At 45.8% G+C, this 18,141-nt stretch overlaps 1 protein-coding gene across 1 annotated transcript in view; it reads left to right on the top strand.

Annotated features, from left to right (window-relative positions):
- pfkla (phosphofructokinase, liver a) overlaps positions 1–18,141 on the top strand; it is an 83,371-nt gene that overhangs the window by 28,299 nt on the left and 36,931 nt on the right. The window contains exons 6-11 of the mRNA XM_071341928.1: positions 2,288–2,332; positions 2,428–2,536; positions 11,834–11,929; positions 13,609–13,701; positions 17,016–17,141; positions 17,375–17,439. Coding sequence (XP_071198029.1) covers positions 2,288–2,332; positions 2,428–2,536; positions 11,834–11,929; positions 13,609–13,701; positions 17,016–17,141; positions 17,375–17,439 — 534 coding nt within the window. The remainder of the gene's footprint in view (positions 1–2,287; positions 2,333–2,427; positions 2,537–11,833; positions 11,930–13,608; positions 13,702–17,015; positions 17,142–17,374; positions 17,440–18,141) is intronic.

The raw sequence follows: 18,141 nt of genomic DNA, 5'->3' as shown, positions 1-18,141 counted from the left end.
TCTTGTTCTCCATGGACTTTACAGTATCCCAGAACTTTTTGGAGTTAGAGCTACAGGATGCAAATTTCTGCTTGAAAAAGCTGGCCTTTGCTTTCCTGACTGACTGCGTGTATTGGTTCCTGACTTCCCTGAACAGTTGCATATCGCGGGGGCTCTTCGATGCTATTGCAGTTCGCCACAGGATGTTTTTGTGCTGGTCGAGGGCAGTCAGGTCTGGAGTGAACCAAGGGCTATATCTGTTCTTGGTTCTGCATTTTTTGAACGGAGCATGCTTGTCTAATATGGTGAGGAAGTAACATTTAAAGAATGACCAGGCATCCTCAACTGACGGGATGAGGTCAATATCCTTCCAGGGTACCCGGGCCAGGTCGATTAGAAAGGCCTGCTCGCAGAAGTGTTTTAGGGAGCGTTTGACAGTGATGAGTGGTGGTCGTTTGACCGCGGACCCGTGGCGGATACAGGCAATGAGGCAGTGATCGCTGAGATCTTGATTGAAGACAGCAGAGGTGTATTTGGAGGGCAGGTTGGTCAGGATAATGTCTATTAGGGTGCCCATGTTTACGGATTTAGGGTTGTACCTGGTGGGTTCCTTGATGATTTGTGTGAGATTGAGGGCATCAAGCTTGGATTGTAGGACTGCCGGGGTGTTAAGCATATCCCAGTTTAGGTCACCTAACAGAACAAACTCTGAAGCTAGATGGGGAGCGATCAATTCACAGATGGTGTCCAGGGCACAGCTGGGAGCTGAGGGGGGTCGGTAGCAGGCGGCAACAGTGAGAGACTTATTTCTGGAGAGATTAATTTTTAAAATTAGAAGTTCGAACTGTTTGGGCATAGACCTGGAAAGTATGACAGAACTTTGCAGGCTATCTCTGCAGTAGATTGCAACTCCTCCCCCTTTGGCAGTTCTATCTTGACGGAAAGTGTTATAGTTAGGTATGGAAATCTCAGAATTTTTGGTGGCCTTCCTAAGCCAGGATTCGGACACGGCAAGGACATCAGGGTTGGCAGAGTGTGCTAAAGCGGTGAGTAAGGCAAACTTAGGGAGGAGGCTTCTGATGTTGACATGCATGAGGCCTACAACTAAATACATTATTCTGTGGCCTATGTGGCTAATGCAGGCACACTTAATACAGCCGTGAATAGTGACAGCATTAAAACCTCTTAGGGATCCCTAGTGATCCCTTCCCGCTCGAATCCCGTTAACGCGCTTGATTTGACAACAGCCAGTGAAATTGCAGCGCGCCAAATTCAAAAACAGAAATACTCCTAATACAAATTCATAAAACATACACGTGTTATACATTAAAATAAAGCTTAACTTCTTGTTAATCCAGCCGCTGTGTCAGATTTCAAAAAGGCTTTACGGCGAAAGCAAACCTGAGGACAGCGCCCCGCATACAATCACATGAAAATCAGATTTCAACCAGGCAGGTGCGCAACAAAAATCAGAAATAGCGATATAATTAATGCCTTACCTTTGAAGATCTTCTTCTGTTGGCACTCCAAAATGTCCCAGTTACATTACAGATGGTCCTTTTGTTGGATAAATTCCTTCTTTATATCCCAAAAATGTTCATTTATTTGGCGCGTTTGATTCAGAAATGCACCGGTTTCAACTCGCCCAACATGACTACAAAGTATCTAATAAGTTACCTGTAAACTTGGTCTAAACATTTCAAATGTACAACTGTGTGCAGTGCATTAGGAAAGTATTCAGACCCCTTGACTTTTTCCACATTTTGTTACATTACAGCCTTATTCTAAAATAGATACAATTTACAATTATTCCTCATCAACCTACACACAATACCCCATAATGACAAAGCGAAAACAGGTTAGCAAATTTATAAAACATTTAAAACAAATACCTTATTTACAAAAGTATTCAGATCCTTTGCTATGAGACATCCTTGATGTTTCTACAACGTGATTTTTCCACCTGTGGTATATTCAATTGATTGGACATGATTTGGACAGGCTCACACCTGTCTATATAAGGTCCCACAGTTGACAGTGCACATCAGAGCAAAAACCAAGCTATGAGGTCGAAGGAATTGTCCGTAGAGCTCCGAGACAAGATTGTATCGAGGCACAGATCTGGGGAAGCGTACCAAAACATTTCTGAGGCATTGATAGTAAAGTGACGAGACAATCATGATAGATTTAATAAACAGATTAGCAGCAGCGTGTGTGAGAAGTGTAAGTTAAATTCAGTGACAACATTAATGTGGTTTGTACTAAATTGCTTTTTCAATCAGTTCTGAGTGAAGCGTTTATTTTCCAGCCACCAGCGTGCGTTTGTCCTGGAGGTGATGGGACGGCATTGTGGGTAAGTTCCACACGTTCATTTAGGGTCATTGTTATGACTATATCCTCTGTAGGCTCTCTAGAACAGGCCATTACATTAACGTTCTCTCTCAACAGGTATCTAGCGTTGGTGTCCGCTCTGGCCTCCGGAGCAGACTGGCTCTTCATCCCAGAGGCTCCACCATTAGAGGGCTGGGAGGACCTCATGTGTGCCCGCCTGGAGCATGTGAGACCGGGGCTGGAACTAGTTCTATATTCTGTTCTATCCTGTTCTATTTTGTTCTATCCTGTTCTATTTTATTCTATACTGTTCTATTCTGTTCTATTTTATTCTATACTGTTCTATCCTGTTCTGTTCTATTTTATTCTATACTGTTCTATCCTGTTCTATTTTATACTGTTCTATCCTGTTCTGTTCTATTTTATTCTATACTGTTCTATCCTGTTCTGTTCTGTTCTATCCTGTTCTGTTCTATTTTATTCTATACTGTTCTATCCTGTTCTGTACTGTTCTATCCTGTTCTGTTCTATTTTATACTGTTCTATCCTGTTCTGTTCTATTTTATACTGTTCTATCCTGTTCTGTTCTATTTTATTCTATACTGTTCTATCCTGTTCTGTACTGTTCTATCCTGTTCTGTTCTATTTTATTCTATACTGTTCTATCCTGTTCTGTTCTATTTTATTCTATTCTACGCAGAACAAAAATTTAAATGCAACAATTTCTAAGATTTTACTGAGTTACAGTTCATATCAGGAAATCGGTCAATTGAAATAAATAAATTAAGCCCTAATCTATGGATTTCACATGACTGGGCAGGGGTGCAGCCATTGGTGGGCCTGGGAGGGCAAAGGCCCACCCACTGGGGAAACAGGCTCAGCCAATCAGAATTAGTTTTCTTTCCCCAAAAAAGGGCTATATTACAGACCGAAATACTCCTCTACAAAATGTCTTGGATTTTCTTTTTCAGATCATGAAACATGGGACCAACACTTTTTACATCAATCAAATTTCAATCAAATGTATTTATACAGCCCTTTTAACATCATGTCTCAAAGTGCATTTCAGAATCCCAGCCTAAAACAGCAGCAATGCAGATGTAGAAGCACGGTGGCAAGGAAACACTCCCTAGAAAGACAGCAACCTAGGGAAGAAACCTGGAGAGGAACCAGGCTCTGAGGGGTGGCCAGTCCTCTTCTGGCTGTGTCGGTAGAGATTATAAGAGTACATGGCTATTAAGGCCATATTTTTCTTCAAGATGTTGAAACGTTCATAGATGACCAGCAGCGTCAAATAATAATAATAATCACAGTGGTTGTAGAGGGTGAAACAGGTCAGCACCTCAGGAGTAATTGTCAGTTGGCTTTTCATAGCTGAGCATTGAGTCGAGAGAGAGAGAGAGGGAACACAGTTAAGTTTACACAGGACACCAGATAAGACGGCATAATTACACCAGATAGGACAGACTGACCCCAGCCCCCCGGCACATAGACTATTGCAGCATAGATACTGGAGGCTGAGACAGGGGGGGGGGTCGGGGGACACTGTGGCCCCGTCTGATGACCAGGCAGGATATAACCCCACCCACATTGCCAAAGCACAGCCCCCACACCACTAGATGGATATCAACAGACCACCAATTTACTACCCTGAGACAAGGCTGAGTCTAGCCCACAAAGATCTCCCCCACCGCAGGAGCCTGAGGGGACGCAATTCTGGACAGGAAGATCACGTCAATGACTCAACCCACTCAAGTCGAGTATAGCACAAAAAACCCTGGCACGACGTGACGCACCCCTCCTAGGGACGGCATGGAAGAGCACCAGCAAGCCAGTGACTCGGCCCCTGTAATAGTGTTAGAGGCAGAGAATCCCAGTGGAGAGAGGGGAACCGGCCAGGCAGAGACAGCAAGGGCGGTTCATCGCTCCAGTGCCTTTCCGTTCACCTTCGCACCCCTGGGCCAGACGACACTCAATCATATGACCCACTGAAGAGATAAGTCTTCAGTAAAGACTTAAAGGTTGAGACCGAGTCTGCGTCTCTCACATGGGTAGGCAGACCATTCCATAAAAATGGAGCTCTATAGGAGAAAGCCCTGCCTCCAGCTGTTTGCTAGAAATTCGAGGGACAATTAGGAGGCCTGCGTCTTGTGACCGTAGCGTACGTGTAGGTATGTACAGCAGGACTAAATCGGAGAGACAGGTAGGAGCAAGCCCATGTAATGCTTTGTAGGTTAGCAGTAAAACCTTGAAATCAGCCCCTAGCCTTAACAGGAAGCCAGTGTAGGGAGGCTAGCACTGGAGTAATATGATCAAATCTTTTGGTTCTAGTCAGGATTCTAGCAGCCGTATTTAGCACTAACTGAAGTTTATTTAGTGCTTTATCCAGGTAGCCGGAAAGTAGAGCATTGCAGTAGTCTAATCTAGAAGTGACAAAAGCATGGATTCAAGCTGTCCTTGAAACGGTCTTGATATGTTCGTCAAAAGAGAGATCAGGGTCCAGAGTAACGCCGAGGTCCTTCACAGTTTTATTTGAGACGACTTTACAACCATCAAGATTAATTGTCAGATCCAACAGAATATCTCTTTGTTTCTTGGGACCTAGAACTAGCATCTCTGATGCTTTTTTGTCTGAGTTTAAAAGTAAAATATTTGCCGCCATCCTCTTATGTCTGAAACACGGGCTTCCCGGGTAGGGAGTTTTGGGGCTTCACCACTTCTTCATTGAAATGTACAGCTGTGTGTCGTCCGCATAGCAGTGACATAGTGTTTACGAATGACATCGCAAAGAGGTAGAATATATCGTGAAAACAATAGTGGTCCTAAAACGGAAACATGAGGAACACCGAAACGTACCATTGATTTGTCAGAAGACAAACCATCCACAGAGACTAACTAATATCTTTCTGACTGCTGCCATCTAAACCAGGCCAGAACTTGTCCGTGTAAACCAATTAGGTTTTCCACTCTCTCCAAAAGAATGTGGTGATTGATGGTGTCAAAAGCAGCACTAAGGTCTAGGAGCACGAGGACAGATGTGCAGCGGTATAAGTTACTACATCTCAGTGATCTCACTACAGACCCGGGTTCGATCCCAGGCTGTGTCACAGCCGGCCGCCACTGGGAGACCCACGAGGCAGTGCACAATTGGCCCAGCATCGTCTGGGTTAGGGGAGGGTTTGGCTCGTCGCGCTCTAGCGACTCCTTGTGGCGGGCCGGGCGCATGCACGCTGACTTCCGTCGCCAGCTATACGGCGTTTCCTCCGACACATTGGTGCGGCTGGCTTTCGCCTCTCTCTCTCTCTCTCTCTCTCTCTCTCTCTCTCTCTCTCTCTCTCTCTCTCTCTCTCTCTCTCTCTCTCTCTCTCTCTCTCTCTCTCTCTCTCTCTCTCTCTCTCTCTCTCTCTCTATCTCTCTCTCTGTGTCTCTCTCTCTATCTCTCTCTCTCTCTATCTCTCTCTCTATCTCTCTCTCTCTCTATCTCTCTCTCTATCTCTCTATATCTCTATCTCTATCTTTCTATATCTCTCTCTATCTCTATCTCTCTCTAGCTCTCTCTAGCTCTAGCTCTCTCTAGCTCTCTCTGTCTCAATTCAATTCAAGGGGCTTTATTGGCATGGGAAACATGTGTTAACATTGCCAAAGCAAGTGAGGTAGATATTATACAAAAGTGAAATAAACAATACAAATTAACAGAAAACATTACACATACAGAAGTTTCAAAACAATAAAGACATTACAAATGTTATATTATTATATATATACAGTGTTGTAACAATGTACAAATGGTTAAAGCACACAAGTTAAAATAAATAAGCATAAATATGGGTTGTATTTACAATGGTGTTTGTTCTTCACTGGTTGCCCTTTTCTTGTGGCAACAGGTCACAAATCTTGCTGCTGTGATGGCACACGGTGGAATTTCTCCCAGTAGATATGGGAGTTTATCAAAATTGGATTTGTTTTCAAATTCTTTGTGGTTCTCTCTCTGTCTCTCTATCATGTTCTGTGCTCTGTTCTATATTCTGTTTTATTCTAGATCCTTTTCTGTGCTCTGTTCTATATTCTGTTTTATTCTAGATCCTGTTCTGTGCTCTGTTCTATATTCTGTTTTATTCTAGATCCTGTTCTGTGCTCTGTTCTATATTCTGTTTTATTCTAAATGCTGTTCTATTCTATGTTCGCTGTTATGTTCTCTGTTCTATTCTATATTTTGTTCTGCTTTGCTCTGTTCTATATTCTGTTCTATTATATTCTGTTCTATTATATTCTATATTCTGTTCTGTTCTATTCTATTCTTTTATATTCTATATTCTGTCCTATTACATTATGTTCTATTACATTCTGTTCTGTTATATTCTATTTTGTTATATTCTATTTTGTTATATTACATTCTGTTCTATTCTGTTCTTACATTCTGTTCTATTACATTCTGTTCTATTACATTCTGTTCTATTACATTCTGTTCTATTACATTCTGTTCTATTACATTCTGTTCTATTACATTCTGTTCTATTACATTCTGTTCTATTATATTCTATTATATTATATTCTGTCCTGTTATATTCTGTCCTGTTATATTCTGTCCTGTTATATTCTGTTATATTCTATTTTGTTATATTCTATTTTGTTATGTTACATTCTGTTCAATCAAATAAATTTTATTTTTATATAGCCCTTCGTACATCAGCTAATATCTCGAAGTGCTGTACAGACACCCAGCCTAAAACCCCAAACAGCTAGTAATGCAGGTGTAGAAGCACGGTGGCTAGGAAAAACTCCCTAGAAAGGCCAAAACCTAGGAAGAAACCTAGAGAGGAACCAGGCTATGAGGGGTGGCCAGTCCTCTTCTGGCTGTGCCGGGTGGAGATTATAACAGAACTATGCCAAGATGTTCAAAAATGTTCATAAGTGACAAGCATGGTCAAATAATAATCATGAATAATTTTCAGTTGGCTTTTCATAGCCGATCATCAAGAGTTGAAAAACAACAGGTCTGGGACAGGTGGCGGTTCCATAACCGCAGGCAGAACAGCTGAAACTGGAATAGCAGCAAGGCCAGGCGGACTGGGGACAGCAAGGAGTCACCACGGGCGGCAGTCCCGACGCATGGTCCTAGGGCCCAGGTCCTCCGAGAGAAAGAAAGAGAGAAGGAGAAAATTAGAGAGAGCCAAGATTTTCAAAAATGTTCATAAATGACAAGCATGGTCAAATAATAATCAGGAATAAATCTCAGTTGGCTTTTCATAGCCGATCATTAAGAGTTGAAAACAGCAGGTCTGGGACAGGTAGGGGTTCCATAACCGCAGGCAGAACAGTTGAAACTGGAATAGCAGCAAGGCCAGGCGGACTGGGGACAGCAAGGAGTCACCACGGCCGGTAGTCCCGACGTATGGTCCTAGGGCTCAGGTCCTCCGAGAGAAAGAAAGAAAGAAGGAGAAAATTAGAGAGAGCCAAGATTTTCAAAATGTTCATAAATGACAAGCATGGTCAAATAATAATCAGGAATAAATCTCAGTTGGCTTTTCATAGCCGATCATTAAGAGTTGAAAACAGCAGGTCTGGGACAGGTAGGGGTTCCGTAACCGCAGGCAGAACAGTTGAAACTGGAATAGCAGCAAGGCCAGGCGGACTGGGGACAGCAAGGTGTCATCATGCCCGGTAGTCCTGACGTATGGTCCTAGGGCTCAGGTTCTCAGAGAGAAAGAGAGAACGAGAGAATTAGAGAGAGCATACTTAGATTCACACAGGACACTGGATAAGACAGGAGAAGTACTCCAGGTAACCAACTGACCCTAGCCCCCCGACACATAAACTACTGCAGCATAAATACTGGAGGCTGAGACAGGAGCGGTCAGGAGACACTGTGGCCCCATCCAAAGAAACCCCCGGACAGGGCCAAACAGGAAGGATATAACCCCACCCACTTTGCCAAAGCACAGCCCCCGCACCACTAGAGGGAAATCCTCAACCACCAACTTACAATCCTGAGACAAGGCCGAGTATAGCCCACAAAGGTCTCCACCACAGCACAAACCAAGGGGGGGCGCCAACCCAGACAGGAAGATCACGTCAGTAACTCAACCCACTCAAGTGACGCACCCCTCCTAGGGACGGCATGAAAGAGCACCAGCAAGCCAGTGACTCAGCCCCTGTAACAGGGTTAGAGGCAGAGAATCCCAGTGGAGAGAGGGGAACCGGCCTGGCAGAGACAGCAAGGGTGGTTCGTTGCTCCAGAGCCTTTCCGTTCACCTTCACACTCCTGGGCCAGACTACACTCAATCATATGACCTACTGAAGAGATAAGTCTTCAGTAAAGACTTAAAGGTTGAGACCGAGTCTGCGTCTCTCACATGGGTAGGCAGACTGTTCCATAAAAATGGAGATCTATAGGAGAAAGCCCTGCCTCCCGCTGTTTGCTTAGAAATTCTAGGGACAATTAGGAGGCCTGCGTCTTGTGACCGTAGCGTACGTATTGGTATGTACGGCAGGACCAACTCGGAAAGATAGGTAGGAGCAAGCCCATGTAACGCTTTATAGGTTAACAGTAAAACCTTGAAATCAGCCCTTGCCTTAACAGGAAGCCAGTGTAGGGAAGCTAGCACTGGAGTAATATGATCAAATTTCTTGGTTCTAGTCAGGATTCTAGCAGCCGTATTTAGCACTAACTGAAGTTTATTTAGTGCTTTATCCGGGTAGCCGGAAAGTAGAGCATTGCAGTAGTCTAACCTAGAAGTAACAAATGCATGGATTAATTTTTCTGCATCATTTTTGGACAGAAAATTTCTGATTTTTGCAATGTTACGTAGATGGAAAAAAGCTGTCCTTGAAACAGTCTTGATATGTTCGTCAAAAGAGAGATCAGGGTCAAGAGTAACGCCGAGGTCCTTCACAGTTTTATTTGAGACGACTTTACAACCATCAAGATGAATTGTCAGATTTAACAGAAGATCTCTTTGTTTCTTGGGACCTAGAACAAGCATCTCTGTTTTGTCCGAGTTTAAAAGTAGAAAGTTTTCAGCCATCCACTTCCTTATGTCTGAAACACAGGCTTCTAGCGAGGGCAATTTTGGGGCTTCACCATGTTTCATTGAAATGTACAGCTGTGTGTCATCCGCATAGCAGTGAAAGTTAACATTATGTTTTCGAATAACATCCCCAAGAGGTAAAATATATAGTGAAAACAATAGTGGTCCTAAAACGGAACCTTGAGGAACACCGAAATGTACAATTGATTTGTCAGAGGACAGACCATTCACAGAGACAAACTGATATCTTTCCGACAGGTAAGATCTAAACCAGGCCAGAACTTGTCCGTGTAGACCAATTTGGGTTTCCAGTCTCTCCAAAAGAATGTGGTGATCGATGGTGTCAAAGGCAGCACTAAGGTCTAGTAGCACGAGGACAGATGCAGAGCCTCGGTCTGACGCCATTAAAAGGTCATTTACCACCTTCACAAGTGCAGTCTCAGTGCTATGATGGGGTCTAAAACCAGACTGAAGCATTTCGTATACATTGTTTGTCTTCAGAAAGGCAGTGAGTTGCTGCGCAACAGCTTTTTCTAAAATTTTTGAGAGGAATGGAAGATTTGATATAGGCCGATAGTTTTTTATATTTTCCGGGTCAAGGTTTGGCTTTTTCAAGAGAGGCTTTATCACTGCCACTTTTAGTGAATTTGGTACACATCCGGTGGATAGAGAGCTGTTTATTATGTTCAACATAGGAGGGCCAAGCACAGGAAGCAGCTCCTTCAGCAGTTTAGTAGGAATAGGATCCAGTATGCAGCTTGAAGGTTTAGAGGCCATGATTATTTTCATCATTGTGTCAAGAGATATAGTACTAAAACACTTAAGTGTCTCTCCCGATCCCAGGCCCTCGCAGAGCTGTGCAGATCCAGGACAGCTAAGCCCTGGAGGAATACGCAGATTCAAAGAGGAGTCCATAATTTGCTTTCTAATGGTCATGATCTTTTCCTCAAAGAAGTTCATGAATTTATTACTGCTGAAGTGAAAGCCATCCTCTCTTGGGGAATGCTGCTTTTTAGTTAGTTTCGCAACAGTATCAAAAAGAAATTTTGGATTGTTCTTATTTTCCTCGATTAAGTTGGAAAAGTAGGATGATCGAGCAGCAGTGAGGGCTCTTCGGTACTGCACGGTACTGTCTTTCCAAGCTAGTCGGAAGACTTCCAGTTTGGTGTGGCGCCATTTCCGTTCCAATTTCCTGGAAGCTTGCTTCAAAGCTCGGGTATTTTCTGTATACCAGGGAGCTAGTTTCTTATGACAAATGTTTTTCGTTTTTAGGGGTGCAACTGCATCTAGGGTATTGCGCAAGGTTAAATTGAGTTCCTCAGTTAGGTGGTTAACTGATTTTTGTCCTCTGACGTCCTTGGGTAGGCAGAAGGAGTCTGGAAGGGCATCAAGGAATTTTTGTGTTGTCTGAGAATTTATAGCACGACTTTTGATGCTCCTTGGTTGGGGTCTGAGCAGATTATTTGTTGCGATTGCAAACGTAATAAAATGGTGGTCCGATAGTCCAGGATTATGTGGAAAAACATTAAGATCTACAACATTTCTATTCTATTCTGTTATTACATTGTTATTACATTGTTATTACATTCTGTTATTACATTCTGTTATTACATTCTGTTATTACATTCTGTTATTACATTCTGTTATTACATTCTGTTATTACATTCTGTTATATTACATTCTGTTATATTACATTCTGTTATATTACATTCTGTCCTGTTATATTCTGTCCTGTTATATTCTGTTCTATTACATTCTGTTATATTCTATTTTGTTACATTCTGTTCTATTCTATTCTGTTATTACATTCTGTTCTATTACATTCTGTTCGATTACATTCTGTTCTATTACATTCTATGTTCTGTTATTATGTTGTATATTATGTTCTATTATATTTTATTCTATTACATTCTGTTCTATTATATTCTATTCTGTTATTACATTCTGTTATATTACATTCTATTACATTCTGTTATATTACATTCTATATTCTGTTCTGTTATTATGTTGTATATTATGTTGTATATTCTGTTCTATTACATTTTGTTCTATTACATTCTGTTCTATTATATTCTGTTCTATTATATTATATTCTGTTATATTACATTCTATTACATTCTGTTCTATTATATTCTGTCCTGTTATATTACATTCTGTTCTATTATATTCTGTTGTATTATATTCTATATTCTGTTGTATTATATACTATGTTCTGTTCTATATTATGTTCTATATTCTGTTCTTTTCCATTCTGTTCTAAAGAGCCAAATACACTGAAAGACACTGGTGTAGTGTGTGTGTGCAGAGTGTCAGTAATACAGCAGTGTGTGTGTGTGTGCAGAGTGTCAGTAATACAGCAGTGTGTGTGTGTGCAGAGTGTCAGTAATACAGCAGTGTGCGCAGAGTCGCAGCAATACAGCAGTGTGATGTGTGTGTGTGTGTGTGTGTCAGTAATACAGCAGTGTGATGTGTGTGAGATGTGTTTTTGTGTGCAGAGTCGCAGCAAGGGCTCCAGACTGAACATAGTAATCATCGCTGAAGGAGCCATCAACAGAGCTGGTGAACCCATCTCTTCAAGCTACGTCAAGGATGTACGTCTTTAAGCAGCTCATTCTGCCTCTGTCTTTATATGAAACCCTGATCGACTGCATCCATATTCATCACACAGTGACTTCTTATACTTTGTGGGACCATGACAATGAATACGTCCCAAATTGGACCCTGTTCCCTTTGTAGTGCACTATAAAGAGAGCAGGATGGATCCCATGACTGTATAAACATCTGTGTCACATGTCTCCATATCTATTCCCTGGCTGACTGCTCCTCTCCATATCTATTCCCTGGCTGACTGGCTGACTGCTCCTCTCCATATCTATTCCCTGGCTGACTGGCTGACTGCTCCTCTCCATATCTATTCCCTGGCTGACTGCTCCTCCATATCTATTCCCTGGCTGACTGCTCCTCTCTCCATATCTATTCTCTGACTGGCTGACTGCTCCTCTCTCCATATCTATTCCCTGACTGGCTGACTGCTCCTCTCTCCATATCTATTCCCTGACTGGCTGACTGCTCCTCTCTCCATATCTATTCTCTGACTGGCTGACTGCTCCTCTCTCCATGTCTATTCCCTGGCTGACTGGCTGACTGCTCCTCTCTCCATATCTATTCTCTGACTGGCTGACTGCTCCTCTCTCCATGTCTATTCCCTGGCTGACTGCTCCTCTCTCCATATCTATTCTCTGACTGGCTGACTGCTCCTCTCTCCATGTCTATTCCCTGGCTGACTGCTCCTCTCTCCATATCTATTCCCTGGCTGACTGGCTGACTGCTCCTCTCTCCATATCTATTCTCTGGCTGACTGCTCCTCCATGTCTCTTCCCTGACTGACTGGCTGACTGCTCCTCTCTCCATGTCTATTCTCTGACTGACTGGCTGACTGCTCCTCTCTCCATGTCTATTCTCTGACTGACTGGCTGACTGCTCCTCTCTCCATGTCTATTCTCTGGCTGACTGGCTGACTGCTCATCCATGTCTATTCCCTGGCTGACTGCTCCTCTTTCCATGTCTATTCTCTGACTGACTGCTCCTCTCTCCATATCTCCATGTCTATTCCCTGGCTGACTGCTCCTCTCTCCATGTCTATTCTCTGACTGACTGCTCCTCTCTCCATGTCTATTCCCTGACTGACTGCTCCTCTCTCCATGTCTATTCTCTGACTGACTGCTCCTCTCTCCATATCTATTCTCTGACTGGCTGACTGCTCCTCTCTCCATATCTATTCTCTGACTGGCTGACTGCTCCTCTCTCCATGTCTATTCCCTGACTGACTGCTCCTCTCTCCATGTCTATTCTCTGACTGCTCCTCTCTCCATGTCTATTCTCTGACTGACTGCTCCTCTCTCCATATCTCCATGTCTATTCCCTGGCTGACTGCTCCTCTCTCCATGTCTATTATCTGACTGACTGCTCCTCTCTCCATGTCTATTCTCTGACTGACTGCTCCTCTCCATATCTATTCCCTGACTGACTGCTCCTCTCTCCATATCTCCATGTCTATTCCCTGGCTGACTGCTCCTCTCCATGTCTATTCCCTGGCTGACTGCTCCTCTCTCCATGTCTATTCCCTGACTGACTGCTCCTCTCTCCATATCTCCATGTCTATTCCCTGACTGACTGCTCCTCTTTCCATGTCTCTTCCCTGACTGACTGGCTGACTGCTCCTCTCTCCATGTCTATTCTCTGACTGTCTCTGTCTCATGTCTCTTTGTAGCTGGTAGAGAAGAGGCTGGGCTATGACACCCGGGTCACTGTCCTAGGTCATGTACAGCGAGGGGGAACACCCTCCGCCTTCGACCGGGTGCTGGTGAGTTTAGTTCCTTAACACTTGTTATACGCTCCCTGGACGCTCCTACTGTACTGGATGCCCCCTACTGTACTGGACGCCCCCTACTGTACTGGACGCCCCCTACTGTATTGGACGCCCCCTACTGTACTGGACGCCCCCTACTGTACTGGACGCCCCCTACTGTACTGGACGCCCCCTACTGTATTGGACGCCCCCTACTGTACTGGACGCCCCCTACTGTACTGGACGCCCCCTACTGTACTGGACGCCCCTACTGTACTGGACGCCCCTACTGTACTGGACGCCCCCTACTGTACTGGACGCCCCTACTGTACTGGACGCCCCCTACTGTACTGGACGCCCCCTACTGTACTGGACGCCCCCTACTGTACTGTACGCCCCCTACTGTACTGGACGCCCCTACTGTATTGGACGCCCCTACTGTATTGGACGCCCCTACTGTATTGGACGCCCCTACTGTATTGGAAGCCCCTACTGTATTGGACGCCCCTACTGTACTGGACGCCCCTACTGTATTGGACGCCCCCTACTGTATTGGACGCCCCCTACTGTATTGGACGCCCCCTACTGTATTGGACGCCCCTACTGTATTGGACGCCCCTACTGTATTGGAAGCCCCTACTGTATTGGACGCCCCTACTGTACTGGACGCCCCTACTGTATTGGACGCCCCCTACTGTATTGGACGCCCCCTACTGTATTGGACGCCCCCTACTGTATTGGACGCCCCCTACTGTATTGGACGCCCCCTACTGTATTGGACGCCCCCTACTGTATTGGACGCCCCCTACTGTATTGGAAGCCCCTACTGTATTGGACGCCCCTACTGTACTGGACGCCCCTACTGTACTGGACGCCCCCTACTGTATTGGACGCCCCCTACTGTATTGGACGCCCCCTACTGTATTGGACGCCCCTACTGTACTGGACGCCCCCTACTGTATTGGACGCCCCCTACTGTATTGGACGCCCCTACTGTATTGGACGCCCCTACTGTACTGGACGCCCCTACTGTATTGGACGCCCCTACTGTATTGGACGCCCCTACTGTATTGGACGCCCCTACTGTATTGGACGCCCCTACTGTACTGGACGCCCCTACTGTACTGGACGCCCCTACTGTATTGGACGCCCCTACTGTACTGGACGCCCCTACTGTATTGGACGCCCCTACTGTACTGGACGCCCCTACTGTACTGGACGCCCCTACTGTATTGGACGCCCCCTACTGTATTGGACGCCCCCTACTGTACTGGACGCCCCTACTGTATTGGACGCCCCTACTGTATTGGACCCCCCTACTGTACTGGACGCCCCTACTGTACTGGACGCCCCTACTGTATTGGACCCCCCTACTGTACTGGACGCCCCCTACTGTATTGGACGCCCCCTACTGTATTGGACGCCCCCTACTGTATTGGACGCCCCCTACTGTACTGGACGCCCCCTACTGTACTGGACGCCCCTACTGTATTGGACGCCCCTACTGTACTGGACGCCCCCTACTGTATTGGACGCCCCTACTGTATTGGACGCCCCCTACTGTATTGGACGCCCCTACTGTACTGGACGCCCCCTACTGTATTGGACGCCCCTACTGTATTGGACGCCCCCTACTGTATTGGACGCCCCTACTGTATTGGACGCCCCTACTGTATTGGACGCCCCTACTGTACTGGACGCCCCCTACTGTACTGGACGCCCCCTACTGTATTGGACGCCCCCTACTGTATTGGACGCCCCTACTGTACTGGACGCCCCCTACTGTATTGGACGCCCCTACTGTATTGGACGCCCCCTACTGTATTGGACGCCCCTACTGTACTGGACGCCCCTACTGTATTGGACGCCCCTACTGTACTGGACGCCCCCTACTGTATTGGACGCCCCTACTGTATTGGACGCCCCCTACTGTATTGGACGCCCCCTACTGTATTGGACGCCCCTACTGTACTGGACGCCCCCTACTGTATTGGACGCCCCTACTGTATTGGACGCCCCCTACTGTATTGGACGCCCCTACTGTATTGGACGCCCCTACTGTATTGGACGCCCCTACTGTACTGGACGCCCCCTACTGTATTGGACGCCCCTACTGTATTGGACGCCCCCTACTGTATTGGACGCCCCTACTGTATTGGACGCCCCCTACTGTATTGGACGCCCCTACTGTACTGGACGCCCCCTACTGTATTGGACGCCCCTACTGTATTGGACGCCCCCTACTGTATTGGACGCCCCTACTGTATTGGACGCCCCCTACTGTATTGGACGCCCCTACTGTACTGGACGCCCCTACTGTACTGGACGCCCCTACTGTATTGGACGCCCCCTACTGTATTGGACGCCCCTACTGTATTGGACGCCCCCTACTGTATTGGACGCCCCCTACTGTATTGGACGCCCCTACTGTATTGGACGCCCCCTACTGTATTGGACGCCCCTACTGTATTGGACGCCCCCTACTGTACTGGACGCCCCTACTGTACTGGACGCCCCTACTGTATTGGACGCCCCCTACTGTACTGGACGCCCCTACTGTACTGGACGCCCCCTACTGTACTGGACGCCCCTACTGTACTGGACGCCCCTACTGTATTGGACGCCCCCTACTGTACTGGACGCCCCTACTGTATTGGACGCCCCTACTGTATTGGACGCCCCTACTGTATTGGACGCCCCTACTGTACTGGACGCCCCTACTGTACTGGACGCCCCTACTGTACTGGACGCCCCTACTGTACTGGACAGTTTTCTGAAATTAGATTGGAGTAGTGTGCTGTTCCGTTTAGATTTGGAGTAGCGGGGTGTTTAGATTTGGAGTAGCGGGGTGTTTAGATTTGGAGTAGCGGGGTGTTTAGATTTGGAGTAGCGGGGTGTTTAGATTTGGAGTAGCGGGGTGTTTAGATTTGGAGTAGCGGGGTGATTAGATTTGGAGTTGCGGGGTGTTTAGATTGGAGTAGCGGGGTGATTGGAGTAGCGGGGTGATTAGTTTAGATTGGGGTAGTGTGGTGTTCATGTTGGATTGTATATTTTGAAGCTGCAGTTTGTCAGAGGGTGTCATAGTGAATGGAGGGTTCAGAATGTAAGAGTGGCGCTGTACCAGCTTGTGGACTGGCTGCGCCACTATGTCATTTAAAATACTATTTTATTTTGTATATTATTAGTTATCATTTCAGGCTCTAGATTGCAGGAAATGGCAGTTCTAGGTGTTAAAAAAAATCTCTGAGTCCAAAGGCCTACGGACCTCCCCTGCGCCTCGTTCTCGGCAGCACCACCTTATTAAGTCCTGTCCTGTTGTAATTCCACAGAGCAGTAAGGTAGGAGTGGAGGCTGTAGTCGCTCTGTTAGAGGCCACTCCAGAGACCCCGGCCTGTGTCATCGGCCTGTCAGGAAACCAGGCTGTCCGCCTGCCTCTTATGGAGTGTGTACAGATGGTGAGGTAACTTCCTGTTTCAGAAGTGATGAACCACTGACAAATTCTCCTAACAATAAACAGTCGTGAATGTTTTTGGTCCATGTCTGTAAATCTAATCCCTTTCACAGTTCCTCTCTCAAACTCTGCAGCAGAGCAGTACAGTCTTACTGTTTGAGGGAGGGTAGTGAGAGGGATTGGCACAAATCGAATTCTGACCATCGTATGATTATATGATGTGTGTCTTGCCTGTAGACTAAAGAGGTTCAGAAGGCCATGAATGAAAAGAGGTTTGATGAAGCCATCCAACTGAGAGGAAGGTGAGAGATATCTCAAATATCTTATGAATATGATACACCATGTGACCAAAAGTATGTGGACACCTGCTTGTTGAACATCTCATTCCAAAATCAAGGGCATTAGTATGGAGTTGGTCCCTCCTTTGCTGCTATTACAGCCATAAGAGCATTGGTGAGGTCGGGCACTGTTGTTGGGCGGTTTGGCCTGGCTCATAGTCGGCGATCCAATTCATCCCAAAGGTGTTCGATGGGGTTGAGGTCAGGGCTCTGTGCAGGCCAGTCAAGTTCTTCCACACCGATCTCGACACCATTTCTGTATGGACCTCGCTTTGTGCACGGGGGCATTGTCATGCTGAAACAGGAAAGGGCCTTCCCCAAACTGTTGCCACAAAGTTGGAAGCATAGAATCGTCTAGAATGTCATTGTTTGCTGTAGCATTAAGATTTCCCTTCACTGGAACTAAGGAGCCTAGTCTGAAACATGAAAAACAGCCCAAGACCATTATTCCTCCTCCACCACACTTTACCGTTGGCACATTGAATTCGGGCAGGTAGCTTTCTCCTGGCATCTGCCAAATCCGGTTTTGTCCATCGGACACTTACAGTTGACCGGGGCAGCTCTAGCAGGTCAGAAATTTGACCAACTGACTTGTTGTAAAGGTGGCATCATATGATGGTGCCACGTTGAAAGTCACTGAGCTCTTCCGTAAGGCCATTCTACTGC

Source organism: Salvelinus alpinus, chromosome 14 (assembly GCF_045679555.1).
Source record: "Salvelinus alpinus chromosome 14, SLU_Salpinus.1, whole genome shotgun sequence".
Taxonomy (NCBI): Eukaryota; Metazoa; Chordata; class Actinopteri; order Salmoniformes; family Salmonidae; genus Salvelinus; species Salvelinus alpinus.
Note: the sequence above shows the minus strand (reverse complement) of the source record. Positions and strands in the feature narration are given on the sequence as shown.